Source organism: Phoenix dactylifera, chromosome 2 (assembly GCF_051530095.1).
Source record: "Phoenix dactylifera cultivar Ajwa chromosome 2, Ajwa_hap1_PhDact_Kaust_v1.1, whole genome shotgun sequence".
Lineage (NCBI taxonomy): Eukaryota > Viridiplantae > Streptophyta > Magnoliopsida > Arecales > Arecaceae > Phoenix > Phoenix dactylifera.
In genome coordinates this window covers 42418876-42444520 of record NC_143191.1, presented here as the reverse complement: position 1 = coordinate 42444520, position 25645 = coordinate 42418876, and the positions used below count along the sequence as shown (strand labels likewise).

Genomic DNA, 25645 nt, shown 5'->3' with positions numbered 1-25645 from the left:
ATCAATCACCACAAAACTATGAATTTAGAATCACCAAAGGTAACCCAAACAAAGTTAGGATCTTTTCATAATTCTTCACGCGAAACAACTGGCTGATGTTCATAGTAATCTTCATGATGTGAACATTTGGAATTCGTAAATTTCTCTACATCGAAAAAGTTGAAACTAATTGTTCAACAATTTCCTCATACCACATCAGTTTAGGTAAAATTTGAAGTTTCATCCAGACATGATATTTTAGATGAACAAGAACACCACCAATGTGAAGATTCTAGAAATACATGTAGTAGCCTGGTAGATAGGTGCCCTCCATTTAGGTGAGAGCTCATTGCTTCGAATCCTAGGTTAATGGCAAGCAGGAGCTCACTAGTTCAAATTCAAGGTTTTGCAATTTAATTTAGATAATCTTTTACTGGATCTAAATCTGAATCCAGATACAGTTACCATATTTTCTATCCGAATTTGATCCAATTTGGATATGAAAGCACAAACAATCGAATTCTATCAAACTTGTTCTCAACCGTATAATATGGTAACTGCATCCACATGATGTGGAGAGAGAACTACAAAGAACACTAAGTGGAAAAATGGAAGAAAACTCCACGAAAAATTAAATCTGTTACAAATAATATCCTGGGTTGCTTTATATGGATAATCCTTGCAAAATTTCATCAGAAATAGGAAACTCAATCAAAATAAAAGGAACTACACTAGGACTATTGAACTAAAAAAAAAAAAAAAAAATAGGTAAAAACTATTACCATCTCTTTTAGAAAATTCACTGAGTTCTTTGGCTACAAACTTATGGGCTCCGATAAAGCGCGGCATGCTTAAATTGATCATCATATGAACGGAGTGATTTACCTCCAAAAGAGACCAGACTTCCCTCGTAAGCATGCACAACACGCAGATCCTGGAGCTGCTCATTGTTGACTTTTCTTGGGCTTTCCGTGTTGCTCCTAAGACTAAGATAGTGAAAATTACAATTCATGCGACTAAGATGGTAAAAATCACGATTCATGTGCCCTACCAAAAGCTCGCCCTGATGGATCAAGATGGGTATGATCTTTGACCCAATTAATTGATGATGCAGAGCTACACGACATCTATGTATCCAGCGGACATGGTCGGCAGCATCCTCTAACATCCATATATCCAGTATTTCCTGAGGGATGGATGAGCGAACCACCAAACAAATGCCGCCTTCGAGCTCTACTAGTTTGGGTCGATGTTCATCCACGCTGATTGAATCATGGTAGGGGATCACGGTTGAGAACTTCTCTTCTTTCAGATCGAACAATCCAATTTTTCGGTGAATCTGATTCAGAATATACACGACTCCATTTGCACTGATACCATCACCAAGTATCTTTTTTGTTTGATGCCACTCATAAGTAGAAAGGAAGTCCTCACTACAAGCAGATAAGTTTTTGTCACCATGGTAAATCCGCCTCCGCCTCCAGATGCCGGTGCCGAGTGTGAGAACCTCATAAAAAACCTCCGCCATAGAATCCCTCCCTGAATCTAGAAATCGGACTAGCTTGTATTCCTTGGTCACCGGATGAAATCCAATATAGCACTTCTGGAAGCAATAATAGCTTTCCACAGGCTCGCTATGCTGTCGAAGAGGAAGCCCTTCACCAGTCATTGGATTGACTAAGAGTGCATCGCCAAAATAATTGTAGACACAGACCAAGCCATTGCAAGGACGTGTCATGCGGTATGGTGGAGTAGATCGTGCAAATCTGTTCCTTCCAAAGTACAGTCTCAAACATCTTTCATCTATTAATCCCAGACATGATATCTTAGTTATAGGTGTCATCGTTTCGTCTAGTATGATGATGGAGAAACCAAAATGACCACCTCCTATCCGTTGAGATATGGCGAGGAGATGCGGGGTACCACCAGAAATTTTTCGAAGATGGGCACGCTCGACGTGCAAATCTATGAAGGCAGGATCGTACGTGAGTTCGTACCAGATCTTGCACGCCGGTCGGAATCTCAGGAGAGACCTTGCGGGGGTTCTCGACAGGATTTCCCTCTGCATGTCGGCTGGAAGTATGCGTCTCTTCTCCTCTTCCTTCTTTTCAGCAAGATGGCCATCTCCTCCTTCACCTATCATTGGCTTGGAGGACGACGCCATTTTCATCACCTCTGTAGTCTCCATGATCAAATTTGTTAGCTAGGAGAATTAAGATAGGAGGAGAGGATAAGATCCTCTACGGGAGAAAGAGGGGAGAGCACTAGGGCCACGACCTTAACTGGGAAAAATGGTGAATGCTGGACTGTGCAGACCCTATTTGTCTTTGGACCATTAAATAAAAATCTCGAGAGAGAGAAGTACGTGGTAGGTTCCTTAGCGACTAGGGGTTGTATTTCTCATATTACATTTCACTGGATCGAAAATTGGAGCACAGCGGATGGTTTCTTAGTAACTAAGCGACTCAAATCCAGAAAATCCTTATGGATGCATTAATAACTTTACTAATGGAAGAGATTTATACCCTCGATTTATAGAATCAGGATTCATTGCAGTGCTATTTTTGCACCGTAGAGTGCCATCATACATAGTTGCTATATCATCCGTCAAGAAGATATGAGGCTCTTGTTTAACTCTTGATGTGCTGTGTATTACACTAGAAAGTGCATGGATATCTTTTAGGACAAATGCGAGCCATCCGTCTTCGAGATAGATGATGTGGCAGCTATCCATAGAGGCACAGAATTCCATGGTATGAAAATCGCACTGCACGAGATCCAAAATCATGCATATACGTTTAAATCTTAGATTATATCTAATGGCAATACATATTTCTGCATATATACTATATTATAAATATGGGAGGAATTTACAAAATAAATTTAGTAGCCACTAAAGATTTAAATTTAAATCCGGGGGACAAGTTCTTAGATTAATTAGATCTAGTGGTAATCTACAATATGTAGCTTTCTATCTTTTTTTTCCCCACTTTCTTACGACAAACTACGAAAATGTTTGTGGTATGTACCGAAGATTGCGTATGGATTCTAAATGGCTATGCATCTACTTAAGTTTGTTGAAAGGAAATTATTTACAAGTATTGTTGATTAGTGGATTACAAATTAAAATGTGAAGAGTTAGGGAAAACATAATAAGATCAAAAGTCATAGCATAGATTTTGTTGACTGAAGGAAGAGAATGAAAAGAAACATCATGGCATCCAATCAAAATTAACCAAAGTAGTAGTAGTAGTAGTAGTAGTAGTAGTAGTGTTGCCAGGGATATATTTGATATGGAGAAGTTGGGCTTTACAATAGAAATGACAATGAGTGACTTCTACTCCAATAGTTTGATTAGAGGGAATTTCTTTCTCTTTCCTATTCAAGGAAAAATAGGAATGCCCCAATTCACAAAACTCAATCCTAGCTCTTTCCTCGGTATTCAAATCACATTCCATTAAAAATATCTCTTTTTTTAATTGATTTTCCAAAAGTATCCCAAAATTGGCCATTTCGATTCCGACTTCAGAAACGAACCAATGCATCGGGGAAAATAGTCATTGCAATTCTTATTCCAATCCATTTCCAATTATGATTTCGATCATAAACCAAACGTACCCTAGAAGTAGCAACAGCGAGTATTATGCTGGAAGCAAAGAAAAAAAAGGGGGGGGGGAAACAAAAGAAAAAAAGGGTTACATTGGACAGAGAAGGGGCCCAGCTCGGTACCAACAAACCCAAATAGATCGGCCCAGAGCTAGGGGAAAAGATTGAGAAATATCTCACTTTGAACCCAGGATAGTTTCATCTATTGAGATTCCTTGGGCCTTAGGGAGACTTAGGCCCGATTTTACTTCAAAGCAAATCCTTCTCATTGGATTATTGACGACTCTTTTTCCTTTGCTTTATATTTCCCTTGAGAAAAGTAACATGTTTTCCTACAGTTCTAAATGCCGGACCAAAATTGCTACCTTATGTTTATTTTATTTTATTTTATTTTTTTGAATGAAAGGGGAGGCAGAAATAGCCACCCAGCTTCTATTGAATATTATAAAAAGAAATTACAGGAGAAAGAAGGGAAGATTTATTGGAGTAACTTGTTTTCTTATTTTTATTTTTATTTTCATGTGTTGTAACGTTTGGTGTACATGTAGTTATATCCAAGTGATGGGGCTATGTACTTATCTAGCTCACCGTGGGCCGGTGGATCCAAGGCAACGTTTACACCTACGCTTCGCTTAACCCAGCCTTGTACCAACCAATTAAGTTTGATCTGTGTAAAATGGAGGCTAAATCAAGAAGCTCACGAGCCAGCCCAACCCTATGGGTTTTGCCATTGCCGATCACACCCAGACCTGATTTTGCTGCACCATCCACAGGGAACATCCTCACTGCATTCTCCCATGTAACCCTGAATTCTCACGGAACAAACCAGTACTGCGAGGCATCCTCTCAGTTCCAGAAAAAGAAATTGATGCAGGAGTAGGAGCCCGAGTCATCCTAGATGTGCGTTGTGTTTGGATCGTCGCTTGGATCTGTCCGAAACACAATGGGTCTAATATTTTCAGCACCTAGTTACATTGGGTCCTTAATTTGGGTTTGTAATTTGCTGATTTGTGTTTAAGGATCGAGTCCAATTTGTGGGGCATGTCAAGTCCCCTTTGAGTTCGTGTGTTCAACGCCCAAGACACATTGAGTCCATGGCGTTGAGGAGTCCTAGATTGGTTTGAGTCTAGTTTATTTTGTGATATGGCGTGTTGGAGAAGTCTTCATAAGTTTGGAGTCCTTTTATTTATGTTCCATGGCGTGTGGGAAGGAGTCAAAGCTAGGGCTACAAATGGGTCGGGTCGACCCGTGACCCGACCCGACCCGACCCGCATATGACCCGATCCGACCCGAATTTTAGGACCCACGGAGCCGGGTCGGGTCCTAAATTTGGACCCGTTCTATTCTAAGGTGGAGAAAGCATCAAGGTTCTTTCTATGGAAATGGACTAGAAGGACCAGCACATGCAACAGGGGTCCGCAAGATGACTTCTTCCTCAGAGTCTACCATGGAGCACATGCAACCTCACGACGAGAACATGATCTCCTTCGTGACATGAGCACCCCGTCTATAAATACGGCAAACGTCTTGATCTTCATCGCCCACCGAGTTTTCTCCTCTGGAAACTCTTTGCTCTTCGTCCATCATGGCTTCCCCTCTTACCAACCTATACTTCATCTGTCTCATCGCTTTCGTTTTCCGGTATGCCCATGGCAATGCCGTAGGGCTTCACGAGTTCGACGTCCTGGGTTCCTGGAGCAACTACAGCTGCTCTTCCGGCGGGAACATCACCCGCGGCTTGCCGATAATCCATCGGCTAAGCCCTTGTGCTCCCCAGAAGCTGCGTCTCAACTTCACCAGCGAGCTCGACCGGCATTACCTTGACGATAAGTTGACGCTTGGAACTGACTCCAGACTTTCCCGAGAGCGCAACTACCTCGTCGTCATTGGGCTGGGCACTCCCAAAAAGGATTTTCACGTGATGTTCGACACCGGCAGCAGCCTTACTTGGGTCCAGTGCGAGCCTTGCAGGAAGTGCTACGACCAAGTAGATCCAAAATTCGAGTCGGCTCGGTCCTCCACGTACCGTGCGATACCTTTCGCCTCCCAACCTTGCCGCGACCTTTCGTACCGTAGCGGCTGGACCCGACAAGGACGTTACTGCAAATATAAAATCCCGTACGAGGACGGCGATTTTTCTGAAGGAACCTGGTCCAGCGAGACCCTCACTCTCGGATCGGCGGACGTGATTCCAGGATTCCAGTTTGGGTGCGGGGTCTTTCAAAAAGGAAGGAGATGGGATGCATACGCTGGAATCCTGGGTCTTGGAGGGGGCCCCGAATCGCTGCTGTCCCAGACACCGAGATACGGTCCGATTTTCTCCTACTGCCTTCCGATGCCAACGTCGCGCGGCTACTTGGCGCTGGGTGACCGAGGAAGCTCGTCCTCGAACATCAAGTTTACGCCAATGACGATCGATGAGGAAGGGCATTTCCTCATCACTCTGACTGAGATTAGGGTGGGAAGACGAAAGCTGAAGGTAAACCAGCCCCAAAAGATGGGGATCGACTCAGGCACCCAAGCGACCATTCTGTCACGAAATGTATATACGACCTTCACCAGCATCTATCGAAGGGCAATGTCGTCGAAATACAAAGTAGTTTCTGTAGCCTATTACGACATATGCTATGATTCCGCTGATGTCAAGGAGTCGTCCCTTCCGACCATCGAACTTCAGTTTGAAGGAGGAGTTGCTGTTCCGATGACTCAGAGAACGGACAAGCAGCCTGACAAACAACAAACTCTACTACTGTCTTCCGTTTGTTGAGGCTAAAACCGACGGAGGAGACATATTGGGCACCTTCCAGCAAATTCGGAAGGAGGTAGTTTACGATATTCAAAACAGAATGATCGGGTTTGGAGACGGAAATTGTTAGTTCCGCCCTTGCTGTCGCATGGTTCTGAATAGCCATGCTTTGAATCTCCAGTACACCGAGGCAATAAAATTTAGCAATGCTATCGCTACCATTATTGCTACATTAATGCTTTCTTTGATTATTTTCACTTTCTCTTATCTTCTTCTAATTTCCACCCATGAAGGTCTGAAAATGTCTCTTGAGTGCTAATAAATTGAAGGCATGCGAAATTCCTCACTCACAAAGGACTGAAGCAAAATAAATCAGGACAACTTTGTAATATAACAAACCAAAAAAAAAAAAAAAAGAAATTGATGGAACTTGCAGGCGCGTAGCTCATAATGTATGTAGGTAAGCCTCTAGTCATGCCGGATGCACAAGGAATCGCATAGTATTCATGTTAGTTTTTCGATCAAAAAAGGTTGGGGCAAATGAAGGTTTACGGTAGACCATATGGATGAAGGACAGTGCAAGCCACACTACATCAAATTTTATGCTCTCTCATCAAATAACTTAATGACATACTGTGGCTTTAGCTCCTTTGCTTAGAATTAACCTAGGGGGTGGGTCGAAATGTGATAAGTTAAAGCAATTAACGTATTCTTTTTCTGTTATGATTGGAGGCGTCGCAAAGATCATGATCAGGAGAGCAGTTACAAGATGGGTTCGATAATTAAGGAACTTTAGCAACTTGTGTGCTTCGATGCTTCTAGGCTCTGGATCACTATCGATGTAATTCTGGGGTTATTTCGGATGGACAATGACTGGGAGCATCATATGGTACGTATACTCATTGCCCAAGTGATCCTCGGCTGAAATTTGACTCTTTAAAACAAAAGGTGGTCTGATTTAAACGGCAAGATATCGCTTAGATGTTTAAGAAGCTAACGCTTCAACTGTCCTATGATTAATATTTCATTATTCAAATAGCCTACGGTCAGTTTGTCACGTTGGTGCTGCGAAAGGTAAACAAGAGGAACAACACACTCGAGTTTTGGCGTATATATTAGATCCAAACCCAAGGTACTACCCTACATCCATATCCGTAGTGCACCCATCATGGATCCTAGACACCATTCAGTTAACCATCGTGTCGCTACAAGAAAAACAAGCTTTGGCGACGCTTTTTAAGACTTTTACGCACGCTTATAAGCGTCGGTAATTTTCCTTCTGATGCTTTTAAAAGCGTCGGCTATGTCAGAGTGGAAAAAAAAATTGCTGACGCTTTTAAAAAATGTCGCTAAAAGGTGGTTTTTAGCGCCCGACATTGGGGCCTACTTCCCAAGCTGGAGCTCGCTACTTTCTCGGGTTTTAAGTTTTGAGGCTTTGGGTTGGGCCTCGGGCTTTTTGGACCCTTTTCTCTAGTTTAAAAAAATGTTAAAAAATTTAATATTTGATAGGAATTGGTAGGGCTGTGATTGACGGTGTCTCACCATTGGAGGGAAGCTGCCGACAATGATTGGAGGAGAGGAAGGCCATGCTGTGGTTGAGGGGGAGAGAAGAAGGAGGCCTTGTTGCGGTATTCCACTTCTCCATCTGTTTTAGATGATGGGAACAGCTACAAAAACTGCCATCGAATGGGGTTTCGTAGGAGATCTTTGCTGCATTGAGGAGCGGTGCTACTGTGATCATGGTGGCAACTAATACGCTGGAGTTAGGGTTGGATAAGGGAGAGGGGTTGAACAGGAGAAGAAGAAGAGAGGAGTGGCCCCCACGACTATGACGAGTGAAGAAGAGGAGAGGGGCAACTGGCGGCTACAATTGGAGAAGAGGAAGAGGACAAGTTCTTCTCGAGGAGGAGAGAAGAACCAGCACTCTCCTTCCCAATATGTAATAAGTGGCGATAGGTGAACCGGCCAAGTGAGCTGGCTCTAAGTTAGCCTAGGTTTATATAATAAGTTGACCTAGGTTTATATATGGAGAGACAGGGATAGTTATTGGTTGGTTGGTTGGTTGATTGATTGATTGAATGAATGAGTGAATTGGGTCGGCCCGAGCTCAGGGCGGGCTTTAATGTCTAAACCCAAGTCCAGACTATTTAACATATGGGCTTATTTTGTAGGCCCGACCCTGCCTGCCGGACTTAAAAATTTTGGTCCAGGTCCATCCAAAAGCCGGGCAGGCTGTTCGGCCCAAGTCTAATTGAAATTAAGTGGAGGTACATGTCTAATGATTCATTTGTCTGAAATTCTTTTTTGTGTCTAGTATTTCACTCCTATAATTCCTTGGTAGGGGGAAAGAAATGATGTATAAGAACATAATCATATGCAGATAATATGTTATTAACATATACTTGATCATTCTGCAGAAAATTTTCAATGTATTCTCTTTTTCTCCTCACATGTGTCACGCCCCGAGCCCAGAGCGCGGCAGACGCCGCACGCCCGCACGGTGGGCCGCACGGGCGTGCAAGGCAGCATATCATATCAAAGCAAATACAAACGCTTAAAATTGACATAAATATTTAAGTTATTCATAAGCAGTATTACAAAATTTCAAAATAGCATATACCAACATAATTCAAATGTCTAAGCTAATCTAACTAAAATGCCAATAACTGAAGAAATAATCGAAAAGTCTAGCGCACTCCCCAATCCCGTGCGATCAAGCCTCTAGATCTGAAAAACAGAGAAAATAAGATAATGAGCTACACTAGCCCAATAAGCAACAAAATATCCCAGAGTGGGATTAAAGCATATCAGATCAAAATACAAAATAATGACTGAAAATAAATCATAAATAACATCATTTTTCTCTTTTCAAAACTTATTTTCATTTTTTACAAAAAACTCTGATACCAGAATCCCAACATAATAGGCTATGGCTACGTAACCCAATGGTATGGATTGCATAAAGTGCCAAACACCACTATTATTAAGCACCGATGGTACGGTGTCCAAATACCACTATTATAATCACCAGTGGTACGGTGTTTAAATACCACTATTCTAATCACCGGTGGTACGGTGTCGAAACCGGTTTTTCACGGATTACAAGTCGACAGGTCCAACAAATAATCCTCATTGGCGAGGCCAGAACAGAACAAATCATAGCCATGCTGAGAATATATATATATATATATATATATATATATATATTTATATATATATATAAACAGATTTCATAAATTGTCCAATCATAGTTTACGGATTTCAGAGCATATAACATAATTTTCAAATAATATTTAATATGCCTGACCCATTTTACTAAATACAAAACATATTTCAAAATTTAATCTACTAATAATTATTTTACCAAATAATTTAGAAAAATGCACTTTGAAGCATTAAGTTACATCTTTTTGCTTTAAATCCCAGTTCAGGCAAACATGTCAGATACACCTATTTAATATCATTAAAATATTATTTATTTTAATATAATTACAGAAGTCAAAATTAAAAGCTATGGTCTCATGCCCCCAGATCAGTTTGGTCCGAGCAAGGAGGATTTAACAGGTCAGAGGTGAAGATCAAAAGTGGTCAAATCTAGTTGGGGCTGAAGTAATGGCTGATCTACCGCCCGAGTACCGAGGTGGTTAAGTTTTCAAACTGGTTTAACTTAGATCCAAGTTACAAGAAGGACATCGCTTAGACTAGGATCCTCGAGCTTGTTTAGAGAGAGAAACAGGAGGAGAGATAATCTTAGCTCGAGTCTAAATTTGGTCTGATCTTGGTCTGGGCTTAGTCTGAATTGTTCGGATCAACTATTAGAGAAAAAGTCTGGATCGAGTCAGAACGTGGGCTTGCTTAGAGAGAGAAAGAAATACACAATTTAAGGCTAATTGAGCTTTTGGGCTTGATCTACTTAGTTAGGTCCAATCAGAGGCTTGGCTTATTCAGTTCAGTTTGACCAAAATCGAAAAAGAGGTATTTCGCCCGGATTGACTTGGATCAATCAATGTATCTGGTACAAAATGAACATATTCGACCAACAATGGATGAATAGGGCCCAACAGGAATATAGCCCATAATAGATGAGTAGGGCTCAAAATGAATTATCACGACCCAAAATGATGAATATAATATGGCCCACAATGGTGAACAGGATGAGCCCATAATGGGCATAGTCCAATAGAGCCCAAAATGTCTGAACTGGGCCTAAGTTTGGCCCACGATGGGGATGGCCCAATATGGCCCAAAATGTCTAAATTAGGCCTAAATTTGGCCCACAATGGTGCGACCCAACTTGATTGGATAAGGCCCAAGATGACTATGGCCCACAACGGATGGATAGGGCCCAACTCGGCCCATGATGGATGGATTCAGCCCACAAGTAATATGGCGCAATGAATAGGGCCCAATCACGGCCCAAAGAGCTTTCTTCCTCCCGATGGCCAAGAGACAAGGAGGAAGGGAAAGGAAAGAAGAGAGGGAGGAGAGGAAGAAGGGAGAGGAAGGGGAGGCCGATGGCCTGGCGATGGCCCGGCCAGTGCTTCGTGGAGGCGTGGCCGGTGGCGAGGTGGCTGCGGCCTGCGGCACGATGCCGCGGTGGCTCGGCCGTGAAGAAAAAAACCGAGGACATCCTCGGTTTGGATCCGGAACAGGGAAAAGGAAAAGCTTGAATCGATTTAACCAGAAATGGAACAAAGGGAAGGTGGCTCACCGGCACGTCGACGGAGGGGAGGATCTCGACCGTGGGCGTCTCGGTCCGGCGGCTAGCTGCGGCGGAGCTCGGAAGAAGAAGAAGCCGAATCAGGTGCTCTGTTGTTGGATGAATCCCGGTTACCAGCCGGCTCAATCCCAAGAAAGGACAACGTATAGACATAGAAAAAGAAGAAGAGGAAGGCAAGCGACGCTCACCTCAGTCCGGCGACGTTCCGGCGGCGTTTCCGGCGAGAAATCCCAGAGGAAGAAGCTCGGAGAAGAAAGCTTGAATCTCGGCGATTCTGGTGATGGAAATCAGAGGAGAGGAAAGAGAGCTCGTCGGATCTCAAGGCGGTGGCCGGAGGTGGGGAAGGAGGAGGAGGAAAGGGAGAAGAGGGAGGAGAGGCTTGGTGGTGGAACAATCACAAAGGAGGAGCGATTTAAAGGAAGATCCAAATGGCTCACCGCCGCGATTCCCGCAGCGGTTGAGCGAGATCGGCGGCCGCTCAAGCGGCCACGGGGTTGCCGCAGAACGGTCGCGGCGCCGCCGCTCCCGGCATACCGAGTGTTGGTAAGCCTCCCGTACTGTATGCTGATATCAAACTGTTACAGGGCACACCCCTTCTACCGTATACTGATACGAAATTGGTATGGTACAATATATCCTATACCGTCTAGTTCGATACAGTATGGCATACTATACAAATGACGTTGTTAGTTGTGTGGCATAATATTCATTTTCCAACATGAGGACCTGATCTTTTCAGGTAATCTTGTATTATACTTAATTCAGGTTAGGGCATATTGAAATTTTATAGAAGTAATTTATTGCATTTTTCACCCTGTTTAGTCTCTTTGTTTTGTTGAACTATACAGTTGGAAATGCTCCTCTGCTTGCTTAGCTTTGGTCAGTTAACTTTGTGGAAATGTGCCATTTTTTTTATTCATGCTTGAAGCCTTGACAGCTTCGTGTTTCATCTTGCTTCCCATTACCTCTGTCATATTGGCCACTATGCCCACTCTTTTAGCATTGCATCAATCATTTTTCTTTTTTATACTATGATATCAATTTTCTCTCTCTCAGTTAGCTAGATATCAATGAACATGCAATACAATTATGAAAGAACAGTAGGTTGCAACAAAATCGTGGGATATGTGCCATTCTTGTTTTAGAGAAGAGTTAAGTAGGCTGACACATTTAGATGGATTTAACTTTTTGGGTTCTATCAAGACCAATTCACCTGTTGACAGTGTCATGCTTGTCGTTGTAATATTAGTAATGACTAAGTTGTAGATCAGCTGTGGTCTTATTATTACAACCACTAGGTAATAGGTATGTTGATGCTATCTGGCTTTGTTTAAATTTGGCTAGACAAAGGAAAAAGTAATGAACAGGATGATATGTGTTCAATCCTTATGTAGTATGCAATATGCAGTCTGACTTGTTTGAATTGCACAACACGGGTTACATCATATGGATTAACGGTCATAAACTCTAGGATGTCTGGCCTTCCTGTAACCATATGATCCAGTGATGTTTGGTTCAAAAATTACTGGGCCCCAGTCATGAAACTCATGAAATCTCTGATGCATGGGCCTGTTCCATCTTCATATTGGAATGCGATATTTAAAAATGGCAGGGAGGCTAACAATCTAAGATAGTCTCAGTCCTTGTTTTGCATGCCAAATAATATCATTCTCTCCATTCTCTCTTGTGCTACAGTGTTGTATATGATCCGTTGTTTCTTTAAAATTTTATAAAATGGTGTATGTATTTCATGTTGGCTGATGGTCCAACCCATTTAGTGATTATCAAGTTACAGAGTTTACCATTCCAGGTTTAATTTTATCAGTTGTTCTTCTTGTGGTTTTTTGGCAGTAACTTAGACTTAATGATGGAAACAGAAAGTACATTTTTGTGTGCATGCCCTTGAATTTGCAAGCATGAGGATTTTGTGCTTGCATTATAACATGCTTGTGGATGCTTTTTGTGAACTTCTATCTTGAATTTTAGCTAATAAATTGTATGAAATCTTAAATTGTACCTGTTTTATTTCTTAGTATGTGGTCCTCTCATTATATTGTGAATGTGATTATTGAAATGTTATCCCAAGCACTTTGCTTGGTTGGCTTTCCTGCCTCAGAAAATTTTACTTGCCATCTGCATTACTCTCATATTTTCTGCTAAAATCTGTTGATTGCAGAGGATATTTTTGCTGAAATTTCTATGTGATGAAGTGCTGAACACTGCACTTATTCGAGAACACCTAGAACAGTGTGCTGATAAATCAAATGATCTACAGCAGAAATTGTGTAATCTAGGTGTAGAGTTGAGAATTTTGAAATCCAGAGAAGAATTGCTGGCAATGAGAGCTGTAAAGGAAAGTACGAGCAAATTTAGTGCGATTGGTGATGTTCCAATAGAAGAAGATACAACTGCTATGTGTGCTAGCCATGGTAGCTTGATGGGACAGCAACAAAATTTCAGCAACAAAATGAACTATACTGCAACAGGTTCATCAAATCCTCTGAAGGGGGCTTCCATAACCATGGAGGACTGCCTTGAGGAGAATGGACAAGGTGCTGTCAGCAAGAATACAGACCACTTTCTGAGGAGCATAATGGATACAAATGCGGAACCCCAAAAGCTTACCAGCGATGGCCCTGCTTTGAATACAACATCAGTTTCGGGAAATTCATCCTCTAGTATGAATGTCGGTAAAGGAGATCCATTCAATGGACAAGATGAAAAATCAGTCGTATTTTCTTCACAAAGAGAGAGTGATGAAGCTGTGAGAGAAGTGGCGACGAACATTGTAAATATTGAAAGGCATACCCTTGTGCCATCAAAAACAGATACTACTCATGGACCTCATCAGTTTTCTGATAGTGGGAGAACTGATATCGAAGAGAGTACTCATTCAGTGCTGATGGGTTCTGTAGTCAATACCCTAGCTGGAGAACTGCCTGCTTCCAATCAAGATAGAACACTCCAAGGAAGTCATGATAATATTCATGCCAATGTAACTGAGCCCGAATGCATTAACCTTGAGATGGACTCTTTAAAAAATGAAATTTCAGATATGCAGGATTCAATTGCCAGTTTGGAGTCGCAACTTATGATGACATCTGTAAGAAGGGAATATCTGGGTAGGGATTCATCTGGTCGATTGTACTGGGTTCTAGGTAGGCCTGGTAAACATCCATTGCTGGTGGCTGATGGAAGCATGCCTGTGCCACATGAAAGAAGAGATATGTATCCTAGTGGGACTCATTCTTGTAGCCCTTATGATTCTAATCTACATAAATGCTGGGATTTATTTGAATCCAATCATGAAATTCAAGAACTTGTTTGTTGGTTGAGGGATACTGATCCTAGAGAAAGAGAATTGAAGGAATGCATCTTGCAGTAGCTAAGACTTCTTATGTACCAGGACATGAACCATGCACCTGATGATTTTCAACAAATATCAAAGTCATCCATCTATGAAAATTCTGCAGCTCCACACTGTTCAAGTACAAAGGCTGAAATGATTCTTGGGAGCAGGTATGGTCCTTTCTTAGAGCCAGAAGTAAGTGAAATCCCGAAAAAACGAGGGAGGAAGGCAAAAATAAGTCATGAGGAGAGAATGTATAGATGCGAGTGCTTAGAACCTGTATGGTCTTCTCGACACCACTGTCTTTCTTGTCACCAGACGTTTTGCGCTGTAACTGAACTTGAAGGGCATGGTGATGGAAAGTGCACTCCAAGCAATCCAGCTTCTGATGAAAGCAAAGAAGGTGATGATCAATTAAAAGGAAAGGGAGCAAGGTCTGAGAGCATCAAAGAAAAGGAGAACTCTGATGATGTAGATATTGTTGAGACATCAAAGAAACAAAAGTTAGACATCTGCTCGAGGTTGGTTAAATTTCCAAGGAAAGTATGCCTTACGACCTTGATGAGATAAGTAAGAAATTCATCACCAAAAATTCTAATAAGGAGATGGTGCAGGAAGTAGGGCTTCTTGGTTCAACTGGGGTCCCATCTTTTGTCCCTTCACCTGTATTTTTTCTTGATCCTGTATTAGTGCTGAACCAAAGTAAAAAATCTGATACTGGATTAGCCTTATCTGAAGAATGTTTGCCGATGTCCAAACAAAGGGAAGAAGCTGGCGCAAATGCATCCCAAGATGACATAAGAAATGGCACTGAACGAGCCACTAGGTCAGCTCAAAATTGTGTTGGCAATGGTTCTAATGACCAGTTGGTAAAATCAAAGGGGTCCGCATCAGATTATACAGGTGATGGGGAATGCACACCCTCCCTAACTACTAATGCAGATGGACTGGACGTTTCTTGCAGCTGCACAATTGCGGAGTCATCTTTGAGGCCTCTTGTGGGGAAAATTTCTCAGATATTAAAGCAGCTCAAGATTAACTTACTTGATATGGACGCAGCCCTGCCTGAGGAAGCAGTAAAGCACTGAGACCTTCTAAGTCTCACTTGATGAAAAGATGTGCTTGGCGTGCATTTGTCAAGTCTGCAGAGTCAATATTTGAGGCAAGTTGTCACCCTGTGTTACTCTTTCTATTGCATCTTACATTGCAGCTGTCTTGTGGTTTGACATTGATTTGATTTTTTTTAGTCAGATTGCTGTTAGTTTACCAGGTACAAGATTAATGTTTAGCACTTCTCTAACACTTGTATTAGATGAAGTGCAGCAAGTAAATTAACATCAAAAAGTTGGATGCATAAAAACTGCTGACCGGATTAATTGCTGGCTGGGGTCAATCCTAGAGGTCGCTAATGAGGCATCTAGTTTGTAATATATGTATATGAAATAAGGTTAGAGAACCGAAGTGTTATGATTCCCAGAAGATGCGCATTGATGTATCCTAATAAATATATATGAGCTGGGGATTATAACTCTGAATAGCAAAACACTTTCAACCAATGTTCGCCGAGTTTTTATTAGGATATAACGTATCAATTACTAACCATACATATAATTTTGGATTTATGCAATGTACCGCCTCTTCTTCCCATCATGACCTGCTAACTTGAGTATCTTTAGAAAGGCATCCCAATGCACAAGGCTCTTGGTACCATAGGGTATGGGAAGGGTCAGATGAACACAACCTTACCTTCGTGTATGGAGAGGCTATTGTCGTGTTTCGAACCCGCGACACCTAGGTCACAATAGGGCAACCCTACGATTGCACCAAGGCCTGTCCTCTAATTTTTGCAACGTGATTTCTAATTTTGTGAGGCCACATGCTCTTCTCTAATATGTTAAAATGAGCTGGAGGCTTTCCCTTCTCTTACCTACACCTCAATGCCTATTTTTTTTGTTTCATTTGGTTAGAAAGGCGTGAGGCCTTAATTAAAACCTAAATGGAGAGTTTATGGTAATTGGGTTTCTATTTTTGTATCAAAAACTCTTATGGAAATTATCCTCTGCATCATGTTATGTTTTTGACTTGTAGAGTAAGCATGACCTTATAGTTAGCTAGTTGATGAAGGACCACAAAATAGTCAGTCGGTAGTAAGATCAATAAGCGTTTACTCGAGCAGCTTTACTTGTTTAAGGTAGCAAAGGCAAGGTCACCCCTAAATCAGATAATATCAAAGCCCAGTTCCTCAACTCGCTCCAAAACTTCTTCCCTCATAAGAAAAAAACATTCACTATAAAGCTTCCATGGCAATCAGCAGTGCTGCTTGCATTTGGGCCAAGAACTGGTATAAACAAAATGTCATGGATGTCACTTATGACGAAGGTACACCAACTCGATGCCGAAGCCCGTACCGGTACCTATCTATTACTGTATCGGAACATCTGGTACGAGGGTCAGTTGGGCATACCGCGACACTCAGTGCGCTTCCTGTACCGCATATTGGTTTGGTACTGGTATGGTACGGAACAGTTGGTATGCACGGATACTAACCAGCACAACATTCCTTGCTCATGACCATACTAATACATTATGCAGTTCAAGATTCAAACCAGAAGTAAGCATTAAACTTTAAGCATCAATGAGCAAGAAGACTTATATAGACTTGTGTTTGCTATGTGAGGAATGTTATTTAGAAATTTAATTACATTTTTTCCTATAGAATGTTCTATCTTGTCTATACTATATATAAAAAGGGGAGTTTCAAATTTTGGTATAATTTCTGATAGATTCCATCTATCAAATTCTGTGACTAAAATACCCTTAGTAATCATCGAGGAAAAATATAACAGGTTCTAAAATATCTTTTTTACATGTACATTTGAAAAACTAGAATTAATTTTGAATTCCTTAACACTATTTGTCATATTAGAGACTTAAATTGGTAGGTCTCAAAAAGAAACTCTCACTCACCTTCTCTATCCCCCCCTTTCCATATCGGGGTTAAAAGGTATGCATGCATGCATGCATATATGCATATCTATGTATGTACCAACCTCCTGCTCGTCCATTCTCCATCCCTACCATTCTACCCTCTCTCATGTATTCAATTCATCTAATTTTTTATTTATTTTTTAATAAATTCAAGCACTCGAAATATTATCCTTATTTATTTTCAATTTTTTTTGGAGATGTGTATTTCATGTGCCCTAATTTTTATTTATTATTCTTATATTTTGTTTTTTATTTTATATCTATTTAGATTTAATATAATTTAATAATATATAGTCATATTTTTATTTTTATTAGTTCTTTTTTAAACATGCATTACACGGATTGCTAGTGGCTATAAGAAAAGAAGTAAATTTGAATAAAGTCATTAGGTGATGGAAAGTTTTAACGCTGCAACAAGCTTTTCCTGTTTAGCTTGGTTTCATCAGGTTTGGCACTAAACGACTAATTTAGCTAATCTAGTCCAGAGATCCTATACCTGAGGGGTTTCGCTAAAATAAAAATATCTTTTCTTGGCATAGGTAAGGCTAATCTTATCCAAAGTAGTAAGCTTAGGAGCTTATTACATGAAGATTTTTCAAAAAGTAAGTTGTAACTTTTTGGTACTCAGAATTTTCTGAATTTTTTCTCGGCCAATATTAGCTAAAGGTTTGCAAAATTGGTCAAGTAGGAATAAGCAGTTATGAAATGAGATCACCACCCAGAAACTAGGTCTGACTGTGTCTTTATCGTACTACATGTAGATGGTTCAGGCAACAATCTTATTTGAGGGCATGATCAAGACAGAGTACCTGAAAAACAGTTGGTGGTTCTGGTCCTCCCTCACAGCTGCAGCAAAGACACCAACAATTTCATCCCTTGCTCTCAGAATATACACTCTTGATGATTCTGTCATCTACATCAAGGAGCTGCTTCCCAGTCCAGAGTCCAGACCCAACAGATAGTTTGAAGATGACGAGCAAGCTAGGGAAGAAGAGAAAGGATGTCGAAGTAGGATCTTAATGGCGCGGTTAAATTACTGGAACCAAAGTTTCATTTCTGCAGGGCTTGTGTGGTGGCAGCTTTCATAATTTGCATCGGCTACCACTCTGCCTCATGAGTCATGATTCTCATAGTTATAACCCGGAAAAAGGAGAAGATTTCAGTGTTATTGCCGTTGCTGCCTGTGTACATATGCTTGAAATGTTCAACAGACAGCCTTGACAGAATAGAAAGGTTGCCTGGTTGAGAACCAGAGACCTACTGGGGTTTTGTCTAATTTGGTTGGATGGAAGCTGGTTGGGCTGTTTGTGATGGTGCACAAGTTTCTTCCAGAATGATTTAGCTCAGCAGCAAGCTGTTTGCAGAGGGAGTGACCCTCGAGTGGCAAAGATTCATACGGCATACAGAATGCAACCAATGCACAAGCTGTAGCTGTACCTAAGCTTGATCAAAGTACCAAATATATAACTTGGTCATCTCTCTCTCTCTCTCTCTCTCTCTCTGTGTGTGTGCGCGCGCGCGCGCGCGCGCATGTGCTTGCGTGCATGCATGTGTATGTGGATAGGGGCAACATTTCTTCCATTTAATTGTGATTCTTTATTCACCTTTTATTTCTTTCTATCATATTTAAATGCAATTACACCTTTTAGTTAAGGTTGTGGCTGTGGTTTTGTAAGGTTGGAAACAGGCTTCTATTAATTATTACTGAAGTTTTTATTTATATGGGTGGGATGGTGTCTTGGAGCGAGCAAGTAGGCAGCCAGATGGAGTTGCATCATCATAATGTCAAGCAAGATCAGCAGACAACATGTTAACTTTGCCGGTAATTATTAGAATTTCTGTAGCAACTTGGAGTAGAAAGTATCCTAGCTGATATACCGGGAAAATAACAAAGCTTGATGAGAAGGTAAATAGCTGATATATATTTGGATATTTGTACTCATTAGTTGAAAATCTGTTATGAGAGGGTGAAATGAACGTTCATCTGATCTACTCTTGTTTGTCTTCTTCTGCTCGACAGGGGCAGGTGGTTTATCTTTTCGTTTTTTTTTTTCGGTAGCAGGTGGTTTATTTTTTATCTGCCTATCCGCAAACGTTTCAAAAAGCAAAAAACTGCCGAAAACCTCGGCATTTTGCAGTCAACTTATCTCCCAGCTGTCTTGCCTTGACGGCTTTGGTGGAGGTCTGATGCTATGAGAATGATGCTTTCCTTGTAGGTTGCAGGAAAACTGATGCATGGCTAGAATATAGCAGTGCAAGGAGAAACAAATAATTACAAAAAAATGATTCTATTGAAACAGGTTTTGCTTTTTGAGAAATTATTAAAACATTTTCTGTTGAAAAAAAAGATTTATTTGTCCTCTCAAAATAGTTGCAAGATTTATGTTTTCTTGGAGTCATTGAAGTGTTCTAGCCTGCTTGTGTTGGCAAGACAAGCTTTACAGAAAGTAATCAAACACCGTCAAATCCAAAGCATTTTGTTACTCATTTTGGTAAACAAAACCTTGTTGGTTAGGACACAATGGGTTAACCATCCAAGTTCGAATCTCAGCCACCCAGGAATCGTGACTGAAAGAGGCCTCTGCGGCAAAAGAGATGATATATATCTGGTATCGCCGTGATCGAAAGAGCAGCATGGCCTTGATTGTGGTCAAGTTAAGCTCTTAGAAGGAACAAGTTAGCAAAGGAGTATTTTTCTGAAACCAAACTGAACTGTTGGGATTCAGCTTGTTACTTATGGTTGTTGTAATGCTATAATATTGCCACATGATTATCTCATCTATGTAATCATTTACATGATTGTGCTTGTAATCTTTCGTAACCATGTCAACTTTATGTTTTTGTTTGTTCATCATGTTTATCCAAGGTTATAAAATCTTGTTTATAAGCTTCCTCGAAATGAAATCTACATCTTCTTTTCTAATGATGGCTAAGTCATCTTAATGGTTTTTCAATCTAAAATACCTATTAGGAAGCAGTTTTTAATAGCAAGATTTAAAATTCTATTTCAGGGGCTTTTGATCAAAACAATTGCATATAACATACTCTTATATTTCTTAAACTTTTTGCTGACCAACAATTATTATTTTTAGCGCTGCTTAGTCTGTGGTCGTTCCTTTTGAACTTACTGCTACGAGTGACTGATTGTAATCTATATTGTATGCAGAAAGAACAATCCTGAGGGAGCCTCATTTAGTGGGTTTGGTGTATCATTTCCACACCAAAATAATGTTGGTCACAATCGAAATGCTTTTGATTTAGTGAAGGATACTAAAACAGTAACTGATGATATGAAAATAAGTTCGGAAGGTTTACCATACCATGGACTATTCGCAGATAGACGTTTTGAAAATCCAGTTTCGAGCTCTTCTCTTATAGGAAGGTCTGCAGTCAGTAATGCAACAGTATCAGGACAATTGCAGGGAGAGATGTTTTTGCATTTAATAAGAAACTTTTTCTTGAATGAAATATTTTTAAGTATTAATCGAAAATTTTCAACTAAAAAAATTTGAATTAAGAAGATATTATTTTCTTTATTAAACCATGAAATATTAAATAACAATCAAAATTCCTATTATGCACAATCTGCTGTAAATAAATGGTGATCAGATAATTGCTGTTATTTGGTCGCTATTGTTGTGTCTCTTTGTGCTTCCGAGCTCTGTATCCTTGCCACACCCGCGTGTCAAAAGGCGATGGCTCGACCCCAAAAGCAGATAAAAATAGGTAGAGAGGTAGGGCAGACCCTATGATGCGGCATTGATGATATAATTTAGATGGTGATTTGAAGTGCTTGGTCTCCACGTCTGAATTTATAAACAACAGGTAGCTAGTCTTTCCACGGTCAGTATCTTGTAAAGTAGTAGACCGCTCGAGGATGCACATGCAGTGATTCTTAGTAACTAAAAGCAGCATGCAGCCACCTCCGGAGCCGGTTCCAACTCTAACGTGTGTATTCTTATTGGGCAAACGTCTCCCATGATTTATGCTTTCTACCAACATGTGTCGTCTTTCGTCACCAACTTTTCATCATGCTTGATAACTTTTACGGCTAAGAAAGAACCAATGACATACAACTACTCAGAAAGAATAGATTAAGAGATTTGAACTTCATGTTTCCAGTATTGGTTTGATCTTAAAATTACACTGCTTGTGTCGATTACATGAATACATGTCTCTTTGTAGTACTGGATGATACTAAAAGGATTTCTGGAATAAATGGTCGAAGACTTGGAATTGTGGGGATGAAATCCCCAATTCTAATCCATGGTATTTTCAAAACCAGAGGCTAGCGTATCCCAGATGTTTCTAGAAACCGTGTTGTATTTTTCAATTCTTTACCGCAACACCAAACGCAACAATGTCAGAAGATAAAATATTTTTAGTAACACACACACACACACACACACACACACACACACACACACACATATGTAAACCCTAAAGAATCTTAAAAAAACTATCAATATTTGATACATGTAAACCCTAAAGAATATATATATATATTTATATATATTCATACCGACAATCACATGATAATGATAATCATTCATGCAAAACCAAAAACTACCGACACATGATATGCAAATACATTAACAAATATATTTATATACAAATATAAATACATACGAGTCCTAACTACAATTATATTAATCAAGTGTTCCAATTGGTGAACTCGGTCACACCAAAACAACCAGTGAAAGATTAAAAAAAAAAACAACTTAAGAGCCAAAGTCGGAGTCACTTCAGCTCTTTTCTCTTTTTTTTATAAAAAAAAAACTTTGAATTGCTTTATTCTCTTTTGAGACCATCTATTGGGACACGGGAAGATAAAACAAGGTGGGGACGATATTATTCCGGGGTAGAGACATTGAATTGAAATGAATACTATAGGTTAGCTTTGCAATTCGATTAAAGAGGTTATATATTAGCATAATTCGTTTCAATTGGACACAGTTTTAGCCCAATTTGACATGCTTCAAGTGAGGCAAGGTGTGACATGGTCCAGATACATGGCTCAGTATATATGTTGCCTGCACAGCTTTCAAACCTTCTTGTAGGCGGGTACACTGCACCCACTTTAGCGAGAGAAAAAGATCAAGAGAATACTAATGCTAGAAACGAAATTGCCGTCGTCAATCCTTGGTTATCACCCCAATGCCTATTTCACCAATGAGTCTGGTGACAAAAACGTTTTTTTTTTTCAGAAAAAAGATTAATATGTCTTTTTATCACCCCAATGCCTATTTCACCAATGAGTCTTGGTGACAAAAACGTTTTTTTCTTTTTCAGAAAAAGGATTAATGTATCTTTGTACAATAATATATTTTTATTTTTTTCAAGTTATAGATTTACTGCTTTCAAAAGAAAGTCAATATAAAAACAAAGGAAGACGTGCTATCTGGACGATTTCTATATATATATATATATATATATATATATATATATATATATATATATAGATATGTATACATATATATATATATATATATATATATATATAGATATGTATACATATATATATATATATATATATATATATAGATATGTATACATATATATATATATATATATATATATATAGATATGTATACATATATATATATATATATATATATATATATATATGTATATATATATATATATATATATGTATACGTATATGTATATGTATATATGTATACGTATATGTATATGTATATGTATACGTATATGTATATGTATATGTATACGTATATGTATATATGTATACGTATATGTATATGTATATATGTATACGTATATGTATATGTATATATGTATACGTATATGTATATATGTATACGTGTGTATATGTATATATATATGTATACGTGTGTATATGTATATATATATGTATACGTGTATATATATATATATATATATATGTATACGTGTATATATATATATATATATGTATACGTGTGTATATATATATATATATATATATATATATATATATATATATATATATATATATATATATATATATATATATATATATATATATATATATATATATATATATATATATATATATATATGATATGATATGATATGATATTTATTGGAGCTTTCATTTTTAGGAAGACGTGCTGCATCGTCCAATATCGCGATTTGGAAGGACTAGCACATGCAACAGGGGTCCGCAAGAGTCTACCATGGAGCACATGCAACCTCACGACGAGAACATGATCTCCTTCGTGACATGAGCACCCCGTCTATAAATACGGCAAACGTCTTGATCTTCATCGCCCACCGAGTTTTCTCCTCTGGAAACTCTTTGCTCTTCGTCCATCATGGCTTCCCCTCTTACCAACCTATACTTCATCTGTCTCATCGCTTTCGTTTTCCGGTATGCCCATGGCAATGCCGTAGGGCTTCACGAGTTCGACGTCCTGGGTTCCTGGAGCAACTACAGCTGCTCTTCCGGCGGGAACATCACCCGCGGCTTGCCGATAATCCATCGGCTAAGCCCTTGTGCTCCCCAGAAGCTGCGTCTCAACTTCACCAGCGAGCTCGACCGGCATTACCTTGACGATAAGTTGACGCTTGGAACTGACTCCAGACTTTCCCGAGAGCGCAACTACCTCGTCGTCATTGGGCTGGGCACTCCCAAAAAGGATTTTCACGTGATGTTCGACACCGGCAGCAGCCTTACTTGGGTCCAGTGCGAGCCTTGCAGGAAGTGCTACGACCAAGTAGATCCAAAATTCGAGTCGGCTCGGTCCTCCACGTACCGTGCGATACCTTTCGCCTCCCAACCTTGCCGCGACCTTTCGTACCGTAGCGGCTGGACCCGACAAGGACGTTACTGCAAATATAAAATCCCGTACGAGGACGGCGATTTTTCTGAAGGAACCTGGTCCAGCGAGACCCTCACTCTCGGATCGGCGGACGTGATTCCAGGATTCCAGTTTGGGTGCGGGGTCTTTCAAAAAGGAAGGAGATGGGATGCATACGCTGGAATCCTGGGTCTTGGAGGGGGCCCCGAATCGCTGCTGTCCCAGACACCGAGATACGGTCCGATTTTCTCCTACTGCCTTCCGATGCCAACGTCGCGCGGCTACTTGGCGCTGGGTGACCGAGGAAGCTCGTCCTCGAACATCAAGTTTACGCCAATGACGATCGATGAGGAAGGGCATTTCCTCATCACTCTGACTGAGATTAGGGTGGGAAGACGAAAGCTGAAGGTAAACCAGCCCCAAAAGATGGGGATCGACTCAGGCACCCAAGCGACCATTCTGTCACGAAATGTATATACGACCTTCACCAGCATCTATCGAAGGGCAATGTCGTCGAAATACAAAGTAGTTTCTGTAGCCTATTACGACATATGCTATGATTCCGCTGATGTCAAGGAGTCGTCCCTTCCGACCATCGAACTTCAGTTTGAAGGAGGAGTTGCTGTTCCGATGACTCAGAGAACGGACAAGCAGCCTGACAAACAACAAACTCTACTACTGTCTTCCGTTTGTTGAGGCTAAAACCGACGGAGGAGACATATTGGGCACCTTCCAGCAAATTCGGAAGGAGGTAGTTTACGATATTCAAAACAGAATGATCGGGTTTGGAGACGGAAATTGTTAGTTCCGCCCTTGCTGTCGCATGGTTCTGAATAGCCATGCTTTGAATCTCCAGTACACCGAGGCAATAAAATTTAGCAATGCTATCGCTACCATTATTGCTACATTAATGCTTTCTTTGATTATTTTCACTTTCTCTTATCTTCTTCTAATTTCCACCCATGAAGGTCTGAAAATGTCTCTTGAGTGCTAATAAATTGAAGGCATGCGAAATTCCTCACTCACAAAGGACTGAAGCAAAATAAATCAGGACAACTTTGTAATATAACAAACCAAAAAAAAAAAAAAAAGAAATTGATGGAACTTGCAGGCGCGTAGCTCATAATGTATGTAGGTAAGCCTCTAGTCATGCCGGATGCACAAGGAATCGCATAGTATTCATGTTAGTTTTTCGATCAAAAAAGGTTGGGGCAAATGAAGGTTTACGGTGGGGCATCAATCCGAAGTCACTCATCTCAAACGTATTCATCATGTCTTTCTTAAATCTCTACTCATGGACTCGGCATCTTTGAGGAAGCCTTTCATTCGTTGCAGTTCTGTTCTGACCTTCGCGACTTGCCAGGGCGGGACTGGGGTGCTGCCGCGCGTCGCCACGAGACGCAGACGGATCGGAACCGGATGTAGTCGGAGTTTTTTTTTTTGGTGAGGAAAGT

The 25645-nt window shown here is 40.4% G+C and overlaps 2 protein-coding genes and 1 long non-coding RNA gene across 3 annotated transcripts in view; 2 read left to right on the top strand and 1 right to left on the bottom strand.

Moving 5' to 3' along the window:
• LOC149768340 (uncharacterized) overlaps nucleotides 1-18906 on the bottom strand; it is a 64111-nt gene extending 45205 nt beyond the window's left edge. The window contains exon 1 of the long non-coding RNA XR_016399422.1: nucleotides 18826-18906. This is a non-coding gene — a long non-coding RNA (uncharacterized LOC149768340). The remainder of the gene's footprint in view (nucleotides 1-18825) is intronic.
• LOC149768339 (uncharacterized) lies at nucleotides 10756-19108 on the top strand. The gene is made up of 3 exons (XM_089929031.1): nucleotides 10756-11594; nucleotides 13228-15562; nucleotides 18150-19108. Exons 1-2 carry the CDS (start codon nucleotides 10770-10772, stop codon nucleotides 14434-14436), a joined length of 2034 nt encoding a protein of 677 aa, XP_089785157.1. The 5' UTR covers nucleotides 10756-10769; the 3' UTR covers nucleotides 14437-15562; nucleotides 18150-19108.
• A 4597-nt stretch (nucleotides 19109-23705) lies between these two features.
• Nucleotides 23706-24887, top strand: LOC149768338 (aspartyl protease AED1-like). Its single transcript, XM_089928227.1, has one exon. It carries the CDS (start codon nucleotides 23706-23708, stop codon nucleotides 24885-24887), a length of 1182 nt encoding a protein of 393 aa, XP_089784353.1.
• Nucleotides 24888-25645: the final 758 nt, after the last annotated feature.